This window comes from Mixophyes fleayi, chromosome 5, assembly GCF_038048845.1.
Source record: "Mixophyes fleayi isolate aMixFle1 chromosome 5, aMixFle1.hap1, whole genome shotgun sequence".
In the NCBI taxonomy this organism is placed as follows: Eukaryota; Metazoa; Chordata; class Amphibia; order Anura; family Limnodynastidae; genus Mixophyes; species Mixophyes fleayi.
In genome coordinates, this window is record NC_134406.1 from 2564180 (window position 1) to 2587754 (window position 23575).

Here is a 23575-nt window from a genome sequence, read left to right on the forward strand (position 1 = left end):
TCAGTTAGTACAGTAGAGCGATGTGTTTGCCATGTATTTTGCAGCTTTCCGTCTTTCTATCCAGCACACAGGTCACCTTCCATAACTGAGGATTCTGCAGCAACTTTGGAACCCGCTGTTAATAAGACTGTTACCACTGGGTCTGTGGTTTTGCAGTTTGCAATGACATTGGCATCTAGTGACACCTGGCTTTCTGCTCACTTATTGAGGTAATGCAGCAGGGACCAGAGGAGGCTTCATTTGATGTAAAACTGGCACAATTATTTGAAGGGGGATCCGTGAGGTTCCTTTGGCTAGACCTTAGCTTTATTTACCTAGCATTCCACATACTGCAGTTTTCGGTTTTCAGTCTGAAACAAAAAATAATCCTGTGCTCTAAAACAATCAATGTATAAATTACTATGTGTCAGCATATACATAAGTAGTAGATTTCTGTGCACAATATAGCTATATTGGGGTTAAGCTCACCTGCTAGCGTCAAGGCATCTCCTGTAGTGGAGTAACTGGTCTGTGTAACAGATGTACCCAAGGTGTCTTAATAAAAACCCTTCAAAGTCTCCATTTGTAAAGCATGCAGCCCCTATGAGGGAGGGGTCTGGTCCTGCTGCTGGTAGTTACCATTTTCTCTGATGAAACAGCTGACTCATCAGTTTTTACCGTTTCTCCCATGCTTTTGCATTGGGGAACCTATTCATCAAGTTTCGTGGAAGTACTTGTATCGCCGCGATACCTGTTATGTTAATGCCATCTTGAGATGAGGGCCAAAAGTAGTTACAGTCACTTGGTTGGGGTCTTTACTGTTATCTATACTTTTTCTGTGGGTTTCGTGTATGTATATATATATATATATATATATATATATATATATATAATGTCCTTTGCTGACTAAATATCCTTAGCAATTTATTTTGCTAAATTGTCACTTCTTAGACTATGGCTCCTTTCATTGTCCACTGTCTCTCTTAAATATATGTCTTTGTTTTTTTAATATAGATAACTTTCACTTCAAGGTTCTACATTGTATATCTCCCTGATGTCTGTTTGATTTCTCTCTTATTTGTCTCAATGTCACTTGCTTTCTGCTTGGATACTTAGGGCCTGATTCATTAAGGCAAGTAAAGCAAAATAAAGTTGTACATTTGCTCCTGGACAAACCATGTTACAATGCAAGGGGTGCAATTTAGTGTTTTATTTTGCACATACGTTAAATACTGGCTTTCTTTTCATGTAGCACACAAATACTTGATAGCTTTATTTTTACAGTGAAATGTAAAGTTGATCTAGGACATGTCCTACCCCAACTATAAATCTGTCCCCACATTTTAAATTTACCTCCCCCTCCAATGCAACATGGATTTGCCAAGGTGCAAAGTTACTCCTTTTTTTGCATTGCTTGCCTTAATGACTCAGGCCTTTAGTCCCATAGACTTGTGCTCAATCTCTCGTCTTTCCTAGCAAACCACTTATATACCAATACAATTCTCCCTTCAGGTCAATAATCTCCTCTATTATTATTATTATATATTATTATCCCTCCCTCTACGGTCTCTCAGTTCTCTTCCCATTTCCGCACAGATCAGGATCCAGTTGCTACTGATGCACAGGCAATGGCTCCTTTTCAGCCATAATGCACATAATCCTCCCGGTCATCTCTCGCTCTTCTCTAACTGCTTGTGTTTATCAGCTGACCGTGACTTCTGTTGTTTACCGACGCTTCCTTGTGATTCTCTCCACTGACCGCTCAGGATCTGCTACCACAGTGATACTACTTTGACTCTTGTAAAACATTGAGCTAGGCTTACACATATCATATCTTGATTGTCTGTATTATTTATTTCCTCCAGAATGGATCAGCTGGTGGCTGTGGCTCTGCTCGGATTCCTTGGTCTGGCTCAGAGCTGTAACCCAGAGGCTGATGGTGAGAATAACCTGTTCATACGCATCATTTTTAATTCAGATAGGAAGTTATTGATCAGAGATAAGGAGAGATCAGCATGTTTCCACCAGGGCTTGTTTTGTACAACATGGGGCCCTGGCTAGAAATCATAATTGTGCCACTACATTAAAAATGCTGGACCAGCAGCTCATTGTAGATCCCCATTGTCTGCCATATGACACATGTTATTATTCTTGTTTGTTTATATAGTGCTATTACGTTACCATCTACGTATAGAGAAGCCATTGAACAAACAATACATTGCACAGACCCTCTTTACTGTTTATTGTAATTCTATCTCCCCCATTGCAGTCCAAGGTGAGGCCCATTGGTGATCATCAGCTCTTGTACGATCCCCCCGTTAGTATATCATCATCATCATCATCACCATTTATTTATAAATTCAAGAAACAAAACAGCAACATATTCTATTACACTTTACAATATTAGCTAGCACTCGCCTGTTACTGGAGCCATATGAAACAAATGTATTGAGAGTGAATTAAAATTTAGTATAGAAATATATGCAAATTCCATAGACAAAAAACCTTATGGTTTAACATTTTCGATTAAGGCTTCTTAGACTTACGCACAACTTAAAATGTAAGAAAAATCTTGAAACCCTACCACTGAAATTCCAAAAAGCAATGAAATGACAGCAATTAAGGAGGAAACCTTAGTGGACGTGTTTCTTGCGCAGTGCTGACATCACATCCTGTGGCTAGCTGCAGATTCAGCACTATCATGGAGTGAGATTGCTGTCACTCACACAATACAGACATGGTGTCATCACATCCTGCGGTTAGCTGCAGATTCAGCACTATCATGGAGTCAGATTGCTGTCACTCACACAATACAGACATGGTATGTCCTCACATCCTGTGGTTAGCTGCAGATTCAGCACTATCATGGAGTCAGATTGCTGTCACTCACACAATACAGACATGGTATGTCATCACATCCTGTGGTTAGCTGCAGATTCAGCACTATCATGGAGTGAGATTGCTGTCAGTCACACAATACAGACATGGTATGTCCTCACATCCTGTGGTTAGCTGCAGATTCAGCACTATCATGGAGTCAGATTGCTGTCACTCACACAATACAGACATGGTATGTCATCACATCCTGTGGTTAGCTGCAGATTCAGCACTATCATGGAGTGAGATTGATGTCACTCACACAATACAGACATGGTATGTCATCACATCCTGTGGTTAGCTGCAGATTCAGCACTATCATGGAGTGAGATTGCTGTCATTCACACAATACAGACATGGTGTCATCACATCCTGTGGTTAGCTGCAGATTCAGCACTATCATGGAGTCAGATTGCTGTCACTCACACAATACAGACATGGTGTCATCACATCCTGTGGTTAGCTGCAGATTCAGCACTATCATGTAGTGAGATTGCTGTCACTCACACAATACAGACATGGTATGTCATCACATCCTGCGGTTAGCTGCAGATTCAGCACTATCATGGAGTGAGATTGCTGTCACTCACACAATACAGACATGGTGTCATCACATCCTGTGGTTAGCTGCAGATTCAGCACTATCATGGAGTCAGATTGCTGTCACTCACACAATACAGACATGGTGTCATCACATCCTGTGGTTAGCTGCAGATTCAGCACTATCATGGAGTCAGATTGCTGTCACTCACACAATACAGACATGGTGTCATGACATCCTGTGGTTAGCTGCAGATTCAGCACTATCATGGAGTCAGATTGCTGTCACTCACACAATACAGACATGGTGTCATGACATCCTGTGGTTAGCTGCAGATTCAGCACTATCATGGAGTCAGATTGCTGTCACACAATACAGACATGGTGTCATCACATCCTGCGGCTAGCTGCAGATTCAGCACTATCATGGGGTCAGATTGCTGTCATTCACACAATACAGACATGGTGCCATCACATCCTGTGGTTAGCTGCAGATTCAGCACTATCATGGAGTCAGATTGCTGTCATTCACACAATACAGACATGGTATGTCCTCACATCCTGTGGTTAGCTGCAGATTCAGCACTATCATGGGGTCAGGTTACTGTCACTCACACAATACAGACATGGTATGTCATCACATCCTGTGGCTAGCTGCAGATTCAGTACTATCATGGAGTCAGATTGCTGTCAGTCACACAATACAGACATGGTATGTCATCACATCCTGTGGCTAGCTGCAGATTCAGTACTATCATGGAGTCAGATTGCTGTCACTCACACAATACAGACATGGTATGTCATCACATCCTGTGGTTAGCTGCAGATTCAGCACTATCATGGAGTCAGATTGCTGTCAGTCACACAATACAGACATGGTGTCATCACATCCTGTGGTTAGCTGCAGATTCAGCACTATCATGGAGTCAGATTGCTGTCACTCACACAATACAGACATGGTGTCATCACATCCTGTGGTTAGCTGCAGATTCAGCACTATCATGGGGTCAGATTGCTGTCATTCACACAATACAGACATGGTGCCATCACATCCTGTGGTTAGCTGCAGATTCAGCACTATCATGGAGTCAGATTGCTGTCATTCACACAATACAGACATGGTATGTCATCACATCCTGTGGCTAGCTGCAGATTCAGTACTATCATGGAGTCAGATTGCTGTCACTCACACAATACAGACATGGTATGTCATCACATCCTGTGGCTAGCTGCAGATTCAGTACTATCATGGAGTCAGATTGCTGTCACACAATACAGACATGGTATGTCATCACATCCTGCGGTTAGCTGCAGATTCAGCACTATCATGGAGTCAGATTGCTGTCACTCACACAATACAGACATGGTGTCATCACATCCTGTGGTTAGCTGCAGATTCAGCACTATCATGGAGTCAGATTGCTGTCACACAATACAGACATGGTGTCATCACATCCTGTGGTTAGCTGCAGATTCAGCACTATCATGGAGTCAGATTGCTGTCACTCACACAATACAGACATGGTGTCATCACATCCTGTGGTTAGCTGCAGATTCAGCACTATCATGGAGTCAGATTGCTGTCACTCACACAATACAGACATGGTGTCATCACATCCTGCGGTTAGCTGCAGATTCAGCACTATCATAGAGTCAGATTGCTGTCACACAATACAGACATGGTGTCATCACATCCTGTGGTTAGCTGCAGATTCAGCACTATCAGAGTTAGATTGCTGTCACTCACACAATACAGACATGGTGTCATCACATCCTGTGGTTAGCTGCAGATTCAGCACTATCATGGAGTCAGATTGCTGTCAGTCACACAATACAGACATGGTGTCATCACATCCTGTGGTTAGCTGCAGATTCAGCACTATCATGGAGTGAGATTGCTGTCACTCACACAATACAGACATGGTATGTCATCACATCCTGTGGTTAGCTGCAGATTCAGCACTATCATGTAGTCAGATTGCTGTCAGTCACACAATACAGACATGGTGTCATCACATCCTGTGGTTAGCTGCAGATTCAGCACTATCAGAGTTAGATTGATGTCACTCACACAATACAGACATGGTATGTCATCACATCCTGTGGTTAGCTGCAGATTCAGCACTATCATGGAGTGAGATTGCTGTCACTCCCACAATACAGACATGGTGTCATCACATCCTGTGGTTAGCTGCAGATTCAGCACTATCATGGAGTGAGATTGCTGTCACTCACACAATACAGACATGGTATGTCATCACATCCTGTGGTTAGCTGCAGATTCAGCACTATCATGGAGTCAGATTGCTGTCAGTCACACAATACAGACATGGTGTCATCACATCCTGTGGTTAGCTGCAGATTCAGCACTATCATGGAGTGAGATTGCTGTCACTCACACAATACAGACATGGTATGTCATCACATCCTGTGGTTAGCTGCAGATTCAGCACTATCATGTAGTCAGATTGCTGTCACTCACACAATACAGACATGGTATGTCATCACATCCTGTGGTTAGCTGCAGATTCAGCACTATCATGGAGAGAGATTACTGTCACTCACAAAATAGTGGAGCTGCTAATTCACAGATTTATGTGTTCCCTGGAATGAATAAACTGAGTGAATGAACTGAGATTTGGCTGAACAAAACCCCATATTAAGAAATTAGTATTTGATAGTTCTTAACTCAACACATCAGGACTCTCATTCGTTAATTTGGTCTATCTGAATATGGTGATTTGAGCACTCATTGCACTAGTTTAACATACTTCTTTGTATTACTGTTGGAAATCACTTTGCATGAAGGTTTTACTATACTAATACATTGTCTAATATGTGCTTTATTATATTAGAGCAAGACTTTTATTTTACATTTAATGTGGGAACATATTGGAATTTTTTATATATACCCCATGCTGCATAGTTCTAGCACTCTCCGTGCATTTAATGTACACTACTGTACAGTTTACAAATGAGCTACTTCTTTGTGAGAGTAAATTAATCACTGAGTGGGGTGGATGTGGGGAGTACCAGTTGTGCTATATATCTGCTCACACCTTCCGTTGCATTGACTGCACAAGTGTATTCCAGTGATCTCACAGATCCATGAATTAGCAGCTCCGTCATTCTATGAGTGACAGCAATCTCACTCAATAATATTAATTTAAACTGTAAGGTCATTTATGCCTATGGAATTGCAATGCATTTTGTAATGTTAAAGAATGCAAGATTAAAAATGTAAAAACATAGAAATTGACATGCACGACACTGCCCATCAGATTATCTATCACGTGCCCTGCTGCCCATCTGCTTCATTCTCACATACCACCCCCTGACCACCAGCTGTTATGACAGATTCCAACCCTTGACCACCGGCTTTTCTATTACATGTCACCTCTGCTCACCAGATTTTTCTCACACTCTACCTCTGCTCACCTGTTTATTTATCACGTGCCACTCCCTGTCAACTAGCTCTTTTATTACATGCCATCCCATCAGCTTTTTCTCACATGCTTCACAAATTCCCCACTGACCACCAGCTTTTCTTTCAGAGGCAAACCCTGCCCACCAGCTTTCTCTCACATGCTACTCCCATGCCCACCAGATTCTCTTTCATTTACATATATCTCATTTATAAATATAAACACCATCACAACACTGCTCTGACCCTATGCCAGACTCATCTATGTACAGTTACTGATTATCAGCATATTAAACAGACAACATTCTGCCCTGACTCTATGCCAGCCTTAAATATGTACAGTCACTGCTACTCACCATGTTACACAGACCACATACTACCCTGATACTATGCCAGACTCATATATGTACAGTGTCACACATCAGGGTTTTAGTCACACTTATCACATCTGCTGGTGTCATCTCGCGACCATCTGGGTCCCTCCAGGCTGCCTTCGACATTCCTGAGAAATTTGCAAAATCTTCAATTTTCTAGCTGGTTTCAGTTCTGAGTTCTGGGGGTAAATGTATGAAGCTCCGGGTTCTTCAACACCCGGGAGTTCGGCGTCTTCAGCGCTTAAATTTAAAGCGGCGCTGCCTTGTAAAGGGAAGTTTCCCTTTACAAGGCAGCGCCGCTTTAAATTTAAGCGCTGAAGACGCCGAACTCGCGGGTGTTGAAGAACCCGGAGCTTCATACATTTACCCCCTGGTTTCCAGTTTTAGCTTAAATCTGTCCTGAGTTTCTATGGGCTGAATCCTTCTGAGATCCCAGTAGCGGGGTCCAGCTCTGTGGCCTGGAAATAGGTTCCGGGGTTGAGTTCTCCACGAACGGTTCCAGATTTCTACAGCTGTGGATTCCAATTCTGTATTCAGCACAGACGCGGTCCTAGGACTCCTTCCTCTCTGCGAGTGCTACTCCGGATTCTGGCATATTACGGAATATACCTCAGCATTTCCTTGATGCTCAGAGGTTTATTCAAGGTCCCAGTTTCAACTATACTCCTGCCCCAACTAGACCCAAGGGTCCCGATATGGATCACCAAAAACAGACAATCGTGACATACAATACCTGATACTCAGCACATTATACAGACCACACACTAACCTGATACTATGCCAGGCTTATATATTTACAGTCCATGATACCTAGCACATTATACGGACCACACTCTGCCCTGACACTATACATGTATTTTATTGATACCCAGCTCATTGCATTGCCCATAGACACTGTATAAACCAGGGGAAAAGTGCAGTCAACCACTCACAGAGCTCTACCTAGGTCTATACAAAAAGGACGCTACATGGCAGTGTGATCACTGAATACACCCAATTACAACACAAAATACTTATTCCTATGGACATATGATTTCTGACAATAATGAACTAATGAGATAATTGAAATTACTCCTGAACTGAGAACCTTTATTTATTCACCTTCCTATATTAATTTTTTTGAAAAAACCTCCTTTGCACCTATAGAAAAAAGTTATATTTATATAGTGAGTGTGACAGGATGGACCGCCCATGTCACCCTGTCTGTTGCTGCTGGGTACCGGCTGGGCTTACTTTGCCACCATTCCCTTTCGGTATCCCAAACGCGCCCTCTCACCGCAATAGGAGGGGCTTACAAATGCCGCCACCACTGGACTCCTTACCGGCATCCAATACTGGGTTTCTTCTGGGTAACTGATGCTGCGCGTGTACCCTGTTTCTGGTGTACCTGGGCTGGTACTTCTGACCTCTTCCTATGGATCAGGGTTGCTGTGGATGGATCACCCCTGGCCTATCACACTGGCCAGAGCTGCTGGGTAGGGGGCAGAGCGGTGGCACTGAATGCTGGGTCCAAACCTCAGAAACTGCCGGGAACGGATTCGATTTTAGGTCTAATCTGTAGGTCACAGGATTTTCAGCATGGAAGACGTTATCAAGCAGGTCTTTGAAGAAAGTGATGTTTATTTGAAGTCACACTGATTGAAGGTACCAGTGATCAGGTCAGATGGAATAAGAAGAACAATTTTCAATACAAGACAGTGCTTTTTATACAGATTTGGACACAGCCTCTAATGGTAAGCCAGCCCCCTGAGGTCTGAGCTATTTTTAGAATCAGGATGCAATTTGTTTACCAAAACATGGATTTACATGCAATGCAAAGCAAACAATATTTACACTTATCTGTGATATCCTAAAACTTGCTGTGATTTCCTGCATCTTGTTTTGGACACAGGAAATCTAGTAGCACATCTAATTAAACCTTCTTGTGCCTTCAGGTGCTGGACCCTCACACATCAAAATGTCTAATTAACATGAGATTAACATGGGTCCTTTCTTCACACAGCTGCAGAATACACATTCCCAAAGAAAGTCACAATACTCCAAACAAGTCATTTCCCCACATGATGATACACAAAATACTTCCTCCACAAAGGCTTATTGTATCAGATATATATCTCAGAAATCATGCCTTTCCGCTAACAAAGTAAAAACAAATGAGCTTTTTCCCTGGTCTCAGAAATAAAGATTTCCTTTTCCAAAATATACACAATATCAAAAATAAGTGCATTTGCTATCATATAAATAAGCGCCCTGCGCTATATTCTTTAAATAAATTTATACCATAAGTTACTTATATGTGATCCAGTCACAGTATGCTTCTCTAAAACTAATAATGTATGTCTTTCTCAGAAAGAGAAAAGAAATAATATGTGGAAAAGATTCTCTAACGCCTTTTTCTCTAGGACAGATAATCCGGCCCTGATTGCATGCGACTTGCACATTTTTAGATTCTGTCTCGCCTGACATAATTGATATAAATGTCACATATTAAAGCAGTAAGCATAACAACAGGTACATTGGTACGATTGAGCAGAATAATAAATACATGAATGCAATAACAGAACAAATCACATGACATACAGAAAAATTCAGCATCAGACATGACAAGGAACATACGAGGTAGACAGACATGAGACAGAAGAAAGCAAAATGAAAACATGAGGAATTGGTTTATATTTTTATCAAAACAGGTAAGTCTGCATCCCAGCATCAAGGGCACCTCATTTTATGCAGGTCCTATACTGACCTATATGCTTTAAACACCGTTAAAATGCAGTAAAATTCAGATGCACTCACCTTTCAGGTATAGTTGCTTACATCTAGTAAGGGCTGGCTTGTGAGCCACACCCAAATGTGATGGACAGCTGCTTTGACAACATAAGGCAATATTTTGAAACAAAGCCAGCAAAGAATAAGCCTGCGTTCAGGATATCCCATATTATATATAGTACCATATGCCCTATATGTTTACAAAACCAAAATACAGTTGTTGTCAGCACTTATCCTTCACCCTGCATATCTGTGTGTATCTAGTAAAATGAAAACATGAGGTATTAGTTCATATTTTAGATTGTACGCTCCTTTGAGCAGGGTCATCTCTCCTCCTGTCTCCACCACTTTTAACTCTGCTCTCCAGCTATCAGCCCTCCTCCTCAAGGACCCTCTCCCCCCCCCCCCCCCCATCCCCTCTCGCTCCCTCCTCTCCCTCTTGGAGTTTCCCTGTCACCCGTACCCTCCCTTCTGGGCTCCGTCATATGCGGACTCTCCCCTCCCCCTACCCTAGCGTTGAGCTCATTGAGTTACTATGATTATTGTTTACTGTATCGTGCTGTCTCACCTTGTATTGTAATTTTGTTTGTCCCTGTACGGCGCCACGGACACCTAGTGGCGCCCTATAAATAAAAAATAATAATAATAATAAAATATTTTTATCAAATCATTTAAGCCTGCATCCCGGCGTCAAGGGCACCTCATTGTATGCAAGTCCTACACTGACCTATATTTTGTTAGATACACACATATTCATTGTTATGGGCAAGAGCTGACAACAACTGACTTTTCGTTTTCTATAGATACAGTATAAGGCATCTATGTTGCCAAGCAGTTGGTACCATTTATAAGATGGGTTTAACCGAGTGCGGACTTATTTCTTCTTTGATCGTGTATCAAAATATTGCCTTCTGTTGTCTTAGTCGGAGTTGTAAGGAGGCCTGTCAGGCTAGTGTCACCAAACAGAGGCCATAAACACTAGATAAGGCAAGACAGACCCAGCAGCAATAGCAGATATCTATCAGAATAGTCCAGCTCTGTGTGACAGAAACGAGCCTGGCTTTACAGTGGAGGTCCAGGTGCAGAAGGCTCCATCAATTTCAGGCCCAAGCAGGTAACCAGAAAGCAGGGAGGAAGAGAGCTCCTTACTTAGTAAAGAAGTCAGTGATTTCTATCCTCCAGGGTCTGTTCTCATCCTGACCCTGAGGCCCTGGGGTCCCTTCTGGGAGGCTCAGTCCCTCATCGATCTGGTCAGGAGCTCTCTGCTGCCAGTTCCCCTCAAACATATTGTGGGTGCTCATTGTGAGATGAAGCAACATGCTACTATGTAGGCGCTGGCCGGGCAAGAATCTAGGCTGTGCGACCTAGCTGAGGGAGTCCTTGGGGCAACAGAGAGGACAGGTCTCTGATTGTTGGATCTGTAAGTCACATTCCACCCCCTGCCCACCAGCTGGAGAAGCACTGCTGGTGACAGGCATCCTGTTCTTCCTCACGACCCCATTGAACAGCTGAGCTGGGATCGGTAGCCTAGGTCATCTTTGGTCTCATTCCTGTACAGGTGTTGTAAAGCTGTGTGATGCAGTGGTGTCTGTTGTAGGGTGTATGAACCTGGCAGAGCCAGTGATGGCAGTCAGTAGGATTAGTCCTCTGTGGAGTCACTGGGCCTGAGTCATTAAGGCAAGCAAAGGAGTAAATGTTCTCTGGGACAAACCATGTTACAATGCAAGGGGTGCAAATCAGTTTATTATTTTGTACATAAGTTAAATACTGGCTGTTTTTCATCTACCACACAAATACTTGCTAGCTTTATTATTACATTGAAATATAAAGATGATCTAGGACATGCCCTACCCAAACTATAAATCTGCCTCACATTTTAAATTTACCTCCCCCTCCAATACAACATGGTTTTGCCCAGGTGCAAATGTTACTCCTTTTTTATGCTTTACTCTCCTTAATGACTCAGGCCCACTGAGTCTCTGATTATCAGTGCTCCCTGTCTGAGGGTTGTTAGTACAATGTAAATCTGATGTGCAGACATGTCACAGAGCACATTTAAATGCCTCGCTCTCAGCTCAGTACAGGGAATAAATTAAGTGACATTACATAGAAGGTGGCATATTTTAAAATGGATTCTGTAACACTTGCCTCTGGCACTGCATAAACAGATTAAAAGTTATAGCATTATATAAAATAAAAAAACCTGGTTTTAGGACGTTCTATAGACTGAGTTATGCTTCCCCAATAAAACGTAAAAAAGGGCATAATTTTAAAAAAACAGGAAGTAGAAAAATACAGCAAGATTTTCAAATGTAAACTATTCCAAATTTTACATTTTTGTATTTTTTTGTTCTGAAATTTGTCATGCAGCCTCTACAGATGTTCTTGACATGCCAAATTTCAGCTGACGCTTTTTGAGATCTTCAAATACGCAAAATGAATATGGCGGAAAGCGCCGTTTTTTTTAGAGGCAGCCTTACTATAAAGGCACAACTATGGCCAAATAATACAACATATAATAATTATAAATAAGCAAAGTCCAAATATCTGTGGGTCAAACCTTTTGTATGGTAGGAAATAGCGTGGATGGCAGATACTTAAGAGACTTGTATTCTTTTTCTTTTCTCAGCCACAAATATAGCAATAAATGGTGAAGCGTCCCAAATTACTACCTACCTCACCAACTGGGCTAATAAATCCATAGATGGCAACATCGATTCAGATTATTTTCACTACTCCTGCAGTCACACCAACAGCAGTTACAATGCCTGGTGGCAACTGGACCTGAAACAGAGCTACAAAATAGCGAAGGTTGTAGTCACAGGAAGATCTGACAATTATAAGGGACGGCTACTGAATGTGGATATCTTGATCGGGGACTTACCCAACAGAAAAAATCCATTGTGAGTACCTGAGTATTATTACTCATCTTTCTCAGATCTATATATTAATGTGTAGTGACCGCGAGAAGAGATTATTCTGGTGTTGTAGATATTCGCACAGATATAACCCTCCCACTAAACAACATACACCAATCACAGCTTCTCCTACGCTGTCCACACCAACCTGCACACACTGATACATTACACACTTACAACACACATTTACATTACACACAAACATATTGTTGAATTCCTTTCTCAATATAAATCAATATTGTCCAGTCCAATTGCAGAGGTTGTAGCAAAAAGCCATTTACTTATGACATTGTGGAGTTATAAAGTTCCCATCATGTAGATCTTACTTGCCAACCTTTCGCTGTTGCTGTCCGTTAGGGGAGGTGAGTGGTATGGGCGGAAGGGGGCGGGGCTTGACAAATTGCATCATTTTGACCCTGCCCCTGCAATGTAATGATGCATCATTTTACAATGGAGGGAGGGACCAAAATGATGCTATTCTCAGGGAATCACGTCATGGCGGCTCTAATGCTGCCAACTTCACTAGGAAGTAGGCAGATGCGGGCAGGGCCGGTGCTAGGGTCCTTGGCGCCCTAGGCACTTTGTCAAAATCGGCGCCCTACCCCCCCCCCCCCCGCCGCAGGAGCACTTTGAAAATCAGCACCCGGCACACTGTCACTCCTCCCCCCCTCCCACGTCTTTCCTTACCTTGCCTGCATAAAGCTGCTCCTCTCTGCTCCGTCTCCTCCCCTCCACTCATTGACACTGTTGGGCTGTGATGATGATGTCACGCCCGACAGTTAGTGAGTGGAGGGGAGGAGACGGAGCAGAGAGGCGGCGGTGGTGAGCAATAGCCTGTTCCCCCCTCCCCGTGTATTTATCTGAACGCTGTGCGGCGGCCGTGACAGGTATGGTCAGCGGTCGCTGCACAGTTTTAAAGTAATTTTCATTCTGTGGCGCCTCCAGACGCCCTCCAGAGCACGGCGCCCTAGGCAACTGCCTAACCTTGCCTAATGGGAGCGCCGGGCCTGGATGCGGGAGCTTGCCCCATTCTCCTGGGCAGGGCCCTCTTAACAACATCTTGGGCCCCCGGGCACGGCAGTGCACCGGGGCCCCTATATATGCAAAAAAGAAAAATGATTATATATATGGGCCCTGCAGCCCAGGGGGGCCCGTCGGAGGCAGCAAAAATAAAAAAAACCTGAAAAAAAAGAAGAAAATACTTACCTTGCGGTCAGCTGGCGATCCGGCTCCCTCCATGGACTCCGCCTCCGTCGCGCTCCGCAATGGATGTCGGGCGGGCGTGATGACGTCACGACCGACATGCACTGCGAGCGCCGCACAGAGGAGGAGACCATGGATGGAGCCGGATCGCCAGCTGACCGCAAGGTAAATATTTTCTTCTTTTTTTTCAGGTTTTGTTTTTTTTTGCTGCCTCCGACGGGCCCCCCTGGGCTGCAGGGCCCCTGGGCACCTGCCCATTATGCCCAATGGGAAAGACGGCCCTGCTCCTGGGAGTCAGGGATATTACACTCCCAACACACATATAAACTGCTTGGGGCAGCGAGGTGGCACATTGGGTTGATTCCACCAATGTCCTTTCTATGTGGGCTTTCTCTCACACAGTCCAAAAACAAACTGGTGGAGTCCATGTGCGTGTGATAAGGAATTTAGACTGTAAGCTTGAAATGAGTCAGGGACTGATATAAATTATTCCATAGAATTGCAGCTGAGCGTACCCTGCCTCTGCCTCTGCTACAATGTAGAGGGCATTGAGTTCTATTGGGAGGAAGGGACTATATAAATAAATAATGTATTATTATTATTCTCTCTCTATTATTATTCTCTCTGATAAAGTAGCTACGACCGAAACATGTGATTTTTTTTTAGAGACACATATTGCAAGTAATTCCCTCAGATGAGAGTATAACATTGGATAATTTATCCCATATAGAAAATTTAAATCACATGCAATATTTATCCCTAAATACTTTGCCTTTTAGTTGCCAAGTAAAGCGAAATTGATTATTAATGACTTTTTTAACAATTGTAGATGAGTTCACATCCGAAGCTATAGACTTTCATTTGTTTTCAGTCCAGAGTGTAGAGATTATTTTTATGTCATTCTTGATGAAGATTCAGGATCGAGATGACAGGTCATTACAGTCAACAAACGTGATCTGCAAATAAGTATAACTTACACTCAATACCAATAAAATACTTAGGGCATGATTCATCAAGACACGCATTGTATGCATAAATCGGCTCTGCGCACTCCCAAACTCAACAAGGAAGGGACCTAAAGATACGTGTGGCGATGAATGCGGGTGTAGGTCTGCTGTGCTCTACACAATACACTGCAGGATACGTGCAATGCCTATGTGCAATATACATTTGCAAAAAGAAAAAAAAATCTATTGAATTAATGTTAACTGTTAATAATATCAGAATTAATGACAAACAAGTTACAAACAATAGAAATATATTTTATCCCATCAAATACATTTACTAGGCTGTAATTAATGTCTACTGAACATAAAATACATTTTTACAGTTGCCCCTGATTGCAAACACATGTTATAGCATGCATACAAGACTGTCATCACCAGTACTCAGGAGAGACTAACCCTGTAGCTAGATCAAGAGATACGGCAGAAAAACAAGAAACTCAAGGTTGATTCGGACGTGGCTGTGTGTGCTCGAGTTTGGCACACCCCTAATGTATACTGATTATGGGTGAACGCCCCGTCTCCACCCCGCTCACTCTCAGAAACCGTAGGCTGTACTAAGTGTCCTTTGCATATATAAATGCAGTGAACATTGCTGCGTTCACCGGCGTATGACCCGGTTCTGGCAATGAGCTGAGTGATTGTGCATACGATACAAACAAAATCGGCAGATACGTAACTTGATGAATCAGGGCCCTCGAAGTGTATTATCATTACTAATAACTTCCACCAGGATTTGCATCACTATAGCAAAAAACAATGTGGATAAAGGGCGCCCTATCTAACTCAAATCTGTATTTGATTGAATCTTTCTTGATTATGATTATCATTCATTATCCTCAAAATGCAAAAGGATTATGAGAAAGACATTTAAGATTTAATAATTTAAAAAGTCATTTGATATCCCCACTAGCTGTAGAGACGCAAAAAGAAAAACTCAATGCACTGTATCACAAACCTTATGAATGTCCAATGACATAACAGACAGCTGTTGTTTAGATACCTTTGCTGTGTGAATAATTTTTATTCTTAGCAAAACCTTCTTCATCACTGCAATAAATCTTGTAAAATTTCACTTAATCTAGATGTAGCCCCCTGTCACTGTGTGCAGTGTGAGGTGCACAGGGTACACAGTGCACCTCCCTCTCCAGTCTTGGCTAGCTGATGGGCATGGGTGTAGAAGACCAGGAGGTCCCTGCACATGCAGGTGTTTCTTTACAACAAAGTATCTTTGTAGGTAGTGGGGCGCCAGACCATCTCTATCATAAACTGAACTATTATTCACACTCCTCTTCATCCAGCACGATAAGCATAATGGCTGCAGCAATGCAGAAATGTATATACAGCTCCTTACTCTCGGCAGCACAGGTCTTAGTAAGCAATATGAATTTGGTTGCAGGTACATCTCCTTACTCCTCCTGCACACATCTTACACTGTTGTTGACACAGTATATACCAGGTTCTCCTGGTCACAGTTCTTAAAGTTATCTAGATGTTATATTACATAGTTCACATGTCTCCCATGCTCCAGTTCTCCATACTTCACTGCAGTACACCCCTTGTCTGCAGGGGCATTCACACGGATGCTGACAAGCAGGCAGCTTCTCAATGCAATTCTGACATCCACTGTGCAACTCTCAACTGCAGCTCACCAATCCTCTGTAGGGATAATTTGAGCCCAGGGGCTCTGACACTTCTCTCTGTGTACTCTCAGCCCCTGGCTCTGACACCTCTCTCTGTGTACTCTCAGCCCCTGAATCTGACACTTCTCTCTGTGTACTCTCAGCCCCTGGCTCTGACACCTCTCTCTGTGTACTCTCAGCCCCTGGCTCTGACACCTCTCTCTGTGTACTCTCAGCCCCTGGCTCTGACACCTCTCTCTGTATACTCTAAGCCAGTGGCTCTGACACTTCAGCTACAATGCCTCTTGCAGCAACTCTCTCTGTAGGGTCTCTTCCATTCAAAATATCCCCCTTTCTCTCATGGGATTCACTTAAGTGATATGGGGTTCTACCCGCTCTGGGATTGGGGTCTCCTCCACTCTGTATATACAGTCACACTGCTGCATGCAGCAAACCCCATTCCTTTTTTGGGGGTCCTCCCCCTTATGTGGCTCCCCCACACTTATTTAGGAGACATTAGTGTTTGTCTTCATGTAGCAACCACCACTCACCCGCCCTTGAGTCAATACCAGGGGAGCCTGGGACCTCCACCCCACTGTCCAAGGTCCGAGGCTGTCACATCACCTCTGCTTTTTGTCTCTCTGTTTCTATCTCCACTTTGTCTCTCCTCTCCCTCTGTTCCCTACTTTCATCTCCTTTTTTTGTTCCCCCACCTTTTTACAGTGCCTCCTTCTTCTTTTCAGTCTCCATAGCAACCAGCCTGAGTCACTGCTCTTTCCACAAACACCTAACTAGGTGACTCTTCCTGTAATCACTGGGGTGCGTGGTTTACTAAAACACCACTAAGGGGTGTTACATAGAAGTGAATATCTTGGATATAATTTATAGGTCTATATTTTGACTGCTAATGGGATGGTAGTTTCACAATCCTACAGGTCCTTATCCTTTTTTAGAATATATGTCATTGCATGACCTCCTTTGCACAATGCAGGGGGGTCATGCAACAAATCATAAAGTAAGAGGACTTGCAGTGTGCTCTCACTTCTTCCTCTGCAGCCTACAGCTGCATGTGGGCATGTGGGGAGGTCTGATTGGCATGTGGGGAGGTGTGAAAGGCATGTAGAGAGGTCTGGTGGGCATGTGGGGAGGTGTGAAAAGCATGTAGAGAGGTCTGGTGGGCATGTAGGGAGGTGTGAGAGGCATGTGGAGAGGTAAGAACGCTGTGTGTAGAGGAGGTCTGGTTGGCATGTAAAGGGCAGGTGGGGAGGCCTGATTGGCCTTTGGGGAGGTGTGAGAGGCATGTAGAGAGGTCTGGTGGGCATGTGGGGAGGTGTGAGAAGCATGTAGAGAGGTCTGGTGGGCATGTGGGGAGGTGTGAGAGGCATGTGGGAAAGTCTCATGGGCATGTGGGGAGGTATGGTGGGCATGTGGTGGGAGATCTGGTGGGCAGGTGGGGAAGTATGAGAGGCATGTGGAGAGGTATGAGCGTTGTGTGTAGAGAAGGTCTGGTTGGCATGTAAAGGCAGGTGGGGAGGTGTGATTGATGAGGGGGAGTTTTGTAGTATATGTGTGGTATCTGGGGCTTGTGGGGTTCAGAATGCATGCAGGTGCATTTTGTGGCAAGTGGGGGTGGTGGAAGGCATTCTGGAAGCTGCTGAGGTGCTTGTGGGGGAGGTCTGATGGATTTGTGGGGTTGCCTGATGGGCATTTGAGTGCCCATTGGAACTTACAATGGAAATTTTTATCCACAGAATGACTTCTTAATAATAATTTTTCTCTGTTATGTTTCCCCTCCAGGTGCGGCACAGTCACAAATATCTCTAGTATCACCGTACCTTTCTGCTGTAACGGGATGATAGGTCAATATGTCAACGTGGTGGCCACAAATCGCTACGAGCAACTGACTCTCTGTGAGGTTGAGGTTTATAGGGCTGTGGAGAAACCCTGCTCGTAAAATAAGTATTATAGTACAATACTAATTATGTCCCAGGAAGGATAATTAAACTGAGATAAAAAAAACTAAATGAAACTATTCTCTTATGTAAAGGAAACATTTATCCCACCTTTAAAGAACCCTAATATATCATATTACAAACATATAGTATGTGTAATCTCCATTATGCTAGAGGAAGACACATAACACTTCTTTTGTACTTTCTGTTCTGTGTCTACCACTAATCTCTTCATTAAATAGATATTTCATGTAAAGCTATTTAAAATAATACAATAACTGGTGAATTAGTGTCTAAAATATTATTGGTTAACTTATTTGTGAAATTGATGACATAAAAAAAATAAAGTGATATCACAGTCTCTGACCTCGCACCTTTATGTTGTGAATTTATGGACTAGAATCACGGGCAATGGATGCTGTAAAATCCCTCACATCTGTGAAATCCCTTATATTTTCTATAGCTTCTGTCCTGTCCTGATTATATTAATTCAGTGAATGAATACAAATCCCGTTAACTTGAATAGACACAACTAACTGTCTGTGAGGATCGCAATGTTAGTGACCATTATTGGGGTGGGATGAAGTCCACAGGCACTACAATAGTGGATAAAGGCATTGAGGACTCAAGAAAAGTTGGCTGCATTTGCGACTTTAAAGTAAGGATGAGCGGGCTCGGATTCCGCTAATCCAAGCCCACCCAAACAGTGCGGATCTGACGGGATCCGAGCACTGTTCGGGAACTTCCGGGCGCCAAACGAAGCCAAACCGAGGCTATGACATCCAAGTCTCGCGTCGGATCTCGCGAGACTCGGATGTCATAAATACTCACCTTGAGGCCGCCATCTTCATTTCGCCTGACATCAGGGAAGAGGGAGGGTGTGTAGGGTAGTGGTGCTCCTGCGTGATCAGTGCTCTGTCCTTGCTTAGTCCAGTGGTGCTTTATACCTGTGTCCAGTGCTCTGTCCTTGCTGAGTCCAGTGGTGCTTTTGTCCTGTGCTCTGTCCTTGCTGAGTCCAGTGGTGCTTTTGTCCTGTGCTCTATCCTGCTGAGTCCAGTGGTGCTTTAGTCCTGTGCTCTGTCCTGCTGAGTCCAGTGGTGCTTTAGTCCTGTGCTTAGTTGTGCTAAGTCCATAAAAAATTTATAATTATTAAAATCTCTTCAAAATTACAAAAAACAATTTATTTTAAAAATTATACAAAATTAATAATAAAAAAAATATTTAAGCAGTTCTAAAGAATAGGTACTGCAATCTATATTACATTTACTACGTTCTTTCTTTCTGTAGTTCAAAAAAGGAGTAACTGCCGATTCTATTAATACTTTCTTTATTTCAGTAGTTCCAAAAAATAGTAACTTCCATTTTTATGACTACGTTCTTTCTTTCTGTAGTTCCAAAAAAGAGTAACTGCCATTTTTATTACTACGTTCTTTCTTTCTGTAGTTCAAAAAAATAGTAACTTCCATTTATATTACTACGTTAATTGTTTGTGCAGCCCCAAAAAAGAGGAACTGCGGTCTTAACATCTATGTTGGTTTTAGACGTCCATCCGGGGTCGGCCATCTGTGCAGTGGAATTCAGACCTGTTGAGGCTGATATATTGGGGCCCCGGTACCAAATTGGGTACCGGGGCCACTCCACTATGCAGTCCAGATAGATGCGTATCAGATATTTAACTACATTCAGTGTTGGGGGCAAATCCAAAAATAATTAAAATGCACTGTCATGATCGAAAACAAGAGGTATTGACACGCTAGAACTCCACCCTCTATATGCTGCTGAGGATGGAGGAGCAGCCATATGTGCAGTGGAATTGAGACCAGTTGGAGGAGGTATTGTGGCCCCGGTACCAAATTGGGTACCGGGGCCACTCCACTACGCAGTCCAGAAAGCTACCGCGTTGCAACGTTTTGGACTAAAAAGAATATTGTGAGGTGTGAGGTGTTCAGAATAGACTGGAAATTAGTGGAAATGATTGTTATTGAATGTTATTGAGGTTAATAATAGCGTAGGAGTGTAAAAAACCCAAAATAATGTATTTTAGCGCTTTTTATGCTTTTTTAAAAATAAATCAGAACCCAAAACCCTAAATCAGAACCAAAACCTTTCGTCAGGTGTTTTGGCAAAACAAATCAGAACCCAAAACCTCAAGCTAATCAGAACCCAAAACCCAAAACCCAAAACACTAAAAGTGCCAGGTGCCCACCCCTACTTTAAAGTACATAGGAAAACATACATGCAAGACAATGTCTATTTACATGCATATGGTCAGGCTGTGCAACAGTAGAATTTGCACCAGGTGTATGTAATGCACACTCACACCTCAGGAGCGTAGAGCCGCGGCTTGTCAGTGTTAGTAGTAAATGCTACGCATCCTATTTGTACACAATCTAATAATATAAGTGTTATATACATAAGAGAGAATACTGTCTGGACAGCTATTAATAAATGCTGAATTTGCATTTTCAATATAAAATGTAATTACATACAAATTTAATACAAACAAGTGTTGTGTGTCAGTTAAGTAACGTGAATAGATGGCTCATTCAGTTAATCTGAGGCAGCTATCTACTGCTGTTTATAGGTATCATCAATATCTTTGTGCAGCCCTCCAGTACCCACAGGAGTATCTGTGTCTACGTCCAGTTAAACCTGATCCGCAATTAGGTCAACACTCCCCTACACGAACCCCCCTCCCTTCTCTGCCCTGTTCTACCTATCCAGGTTTAATGAAACATAAGTGTAAGATGCACTAAAATCTAGATACAGATGTAAGCATACGTCTTTATAATATGCATGTGCAGGACGAAATGCATAACTTACACTATAAAAAACAGATGTCTATCCAACTGTACATGATTCCCTTTCTGTGCAGAACATTCAAAGTGAGACAGGATAGAGGTAAGACAAAACAAATGAAAGCAGTACTCTCAGGACACCGAGAGATATAGTGAGTGTCCCTGGTGAGGCTGGAGACCCGACATAAAATCAGTGAGGCTCACCTTTTATTTTTAGCTGGAACTCCAAGTGCGATTCTGCTGGAGCCCAAAATAGACGGTTCTATAAATCAGCAAAGTGGCAGCTGATACACAAACATAGTTTTTGCTTCACCATTTCCTAGAATGACTTTCTGCAATATATTTGTAAATTTGCATGTTGCAATATCTTACAGTCTAGAAATAGAGGTGGGATAACCATCGTGTCACTGTGCTCTGTAGTGCGGTTGGGTTATAATAAGCCAGGAATTAAATTGTTTTTTCAGAATTTCACATTGAGCACTTCCAAATCCAGCTTCCACAGTATTTAAAATGTTGCAGGTCTCAGTGTTATGTATTACAACTCTGAGTGTTAGGATTGGATTGAGATGAGGCAGACATTTTTGATTCTGCAAAGTTCTTATCTTTAGAAAAAAAAATAGTAAAAAAAACAAAACATAAAAAGACAAAAATTCTTGCCCCCTATAACTCCTAAAGGCTATAAATAAAAGTAATGGATTCAGAAGAATACAATAGAGGGTACTCTAAAATGAAGCATGTTAAGAATAACTACATCCAATATGCCCTAGAAATCGCTTGTCGTCTGCTACCACTAATCTGTTGGTCATAGGAGTAGGGCGGGATCTTAGCAACGATTGCTCAGTATAACCCACAAGGGCTGCGATTATTATTTCTGTTGCAGTTTATTTATAGGACACCACAATATCCACATCACACTACAGTAGGTTAATTATGCATTATACTTAAAACATAGCTAAACAGTTGACCAATAAACAAAATACTGGACTAACTAAATAACATAAATACTAGGCAACTATAAGACTTAAGGGTATATTAACTAAACTGTGGGTTTGAAAAAGTGGAGATGTTGCCTATGTGTGTGTGTATATTAGGGAATTTAGACTGTAAGCTCCAATGGGGCAGGGACTGATGTGAGTGAGTTCTCTGTACAGCGCTGCGGAATCAGTGGCGCTATATAAAAAGGTGATGATGATGATACTGATGAAGATATAGCAACCAATCAGATTCTAGCTGTCATTTTGGAGAATGTACTAAGTAAATGTTAACTAGAATCTGATTGATTGCTATAGGCAACATCTCCACTTTTTCAAACCTGCAGTTTAGTAAATATACCCCTTAGTGTAGGACATAAAAGATACACATCAATATGAGATGAGAATAGACAATAAGACAGAGCTTACAATATTATGTAAGTCCTTACATACCACTTGAATTCTTATTTAGAGCCAAAAGTGGTTTCCATCCATGCCTTAAATTTAAATAGACACTTGAATGACTGGATAAATCTTAGGGCCAATGGGAGAAAAGTAAAGGGATAGGCTGCAATGAGCCACACAATCAGGACTAGAAATGATTGGGCCAATGGGATGACTCATGTGATATCTCCTGCAGCCAGGCGTGAGGACAGAATATGAGGACAGAGCAGGGAAGCTGTCAACACAGCGATCAAACTTTGATACCATGGTGTAACGCTGAACACAAGGAATAACTGGATGTCTTTAGATGGTGTTTTAGAAAAAATTTACAGAATTTTTTGGGTTCCTATTAATAAAATAACTTCTCTCAGAAGCCAACTTTACACAGGCCGAGCCCCTGATATTTTTAGCCTAGTAGCCTTAACAAAAAATGTGGTAACGCTGTCCCCCACTTCTTATGCTAAGTGCATATACTTAATTAGTATACTGAATGCTGAAATATAGGAAAAGTAACTGGATCTAGTAACAAATTAATATACACAGCATAGGCATACCGGGGGGGGGGGGGGTTCTTGTGCCTGGAAACCCCCCTCCAAGCCTGGGACACTGTATAATTGAGGTGCCTGGACCCTGCCCCCGCTTCACACGGCTCTGCTCGAAAAGAGAGAGCTGCATGCACCTAACAGTAGTGCACGCAGCA

The 23575-nt window shown here is 42.6% G+C and overlaps 1 protein-coding gene across 1 annotated transcript; it reads left to right on the forward strand.

Annotated features, from left to right (window-relative positions):
• Positions 1-1807: 1807 nt before the first annotated feature.
• LOC142158028 (fucolectin-6-like) lies at positions 1808-18940 on the forward strand. Its single transcript, XM_075211606.1, has 3 exons — positions 1808-1918; positions 12593-12866; positions 18508-18940. The coding sequence occupies exons 1-3, from the start codon at positions 1846-1848 to the stop codon at positions 18662-18664; spliced, it is 504 nt and encodes a 167-aa protein (XP_075067707.1). The 5' UTR covers positions 1808-1845; the 3' UTR covers positions 18665-18940.
• The last annotated feature ends 4635 nt before the right edge of the window (positions 18941-23575 follow it).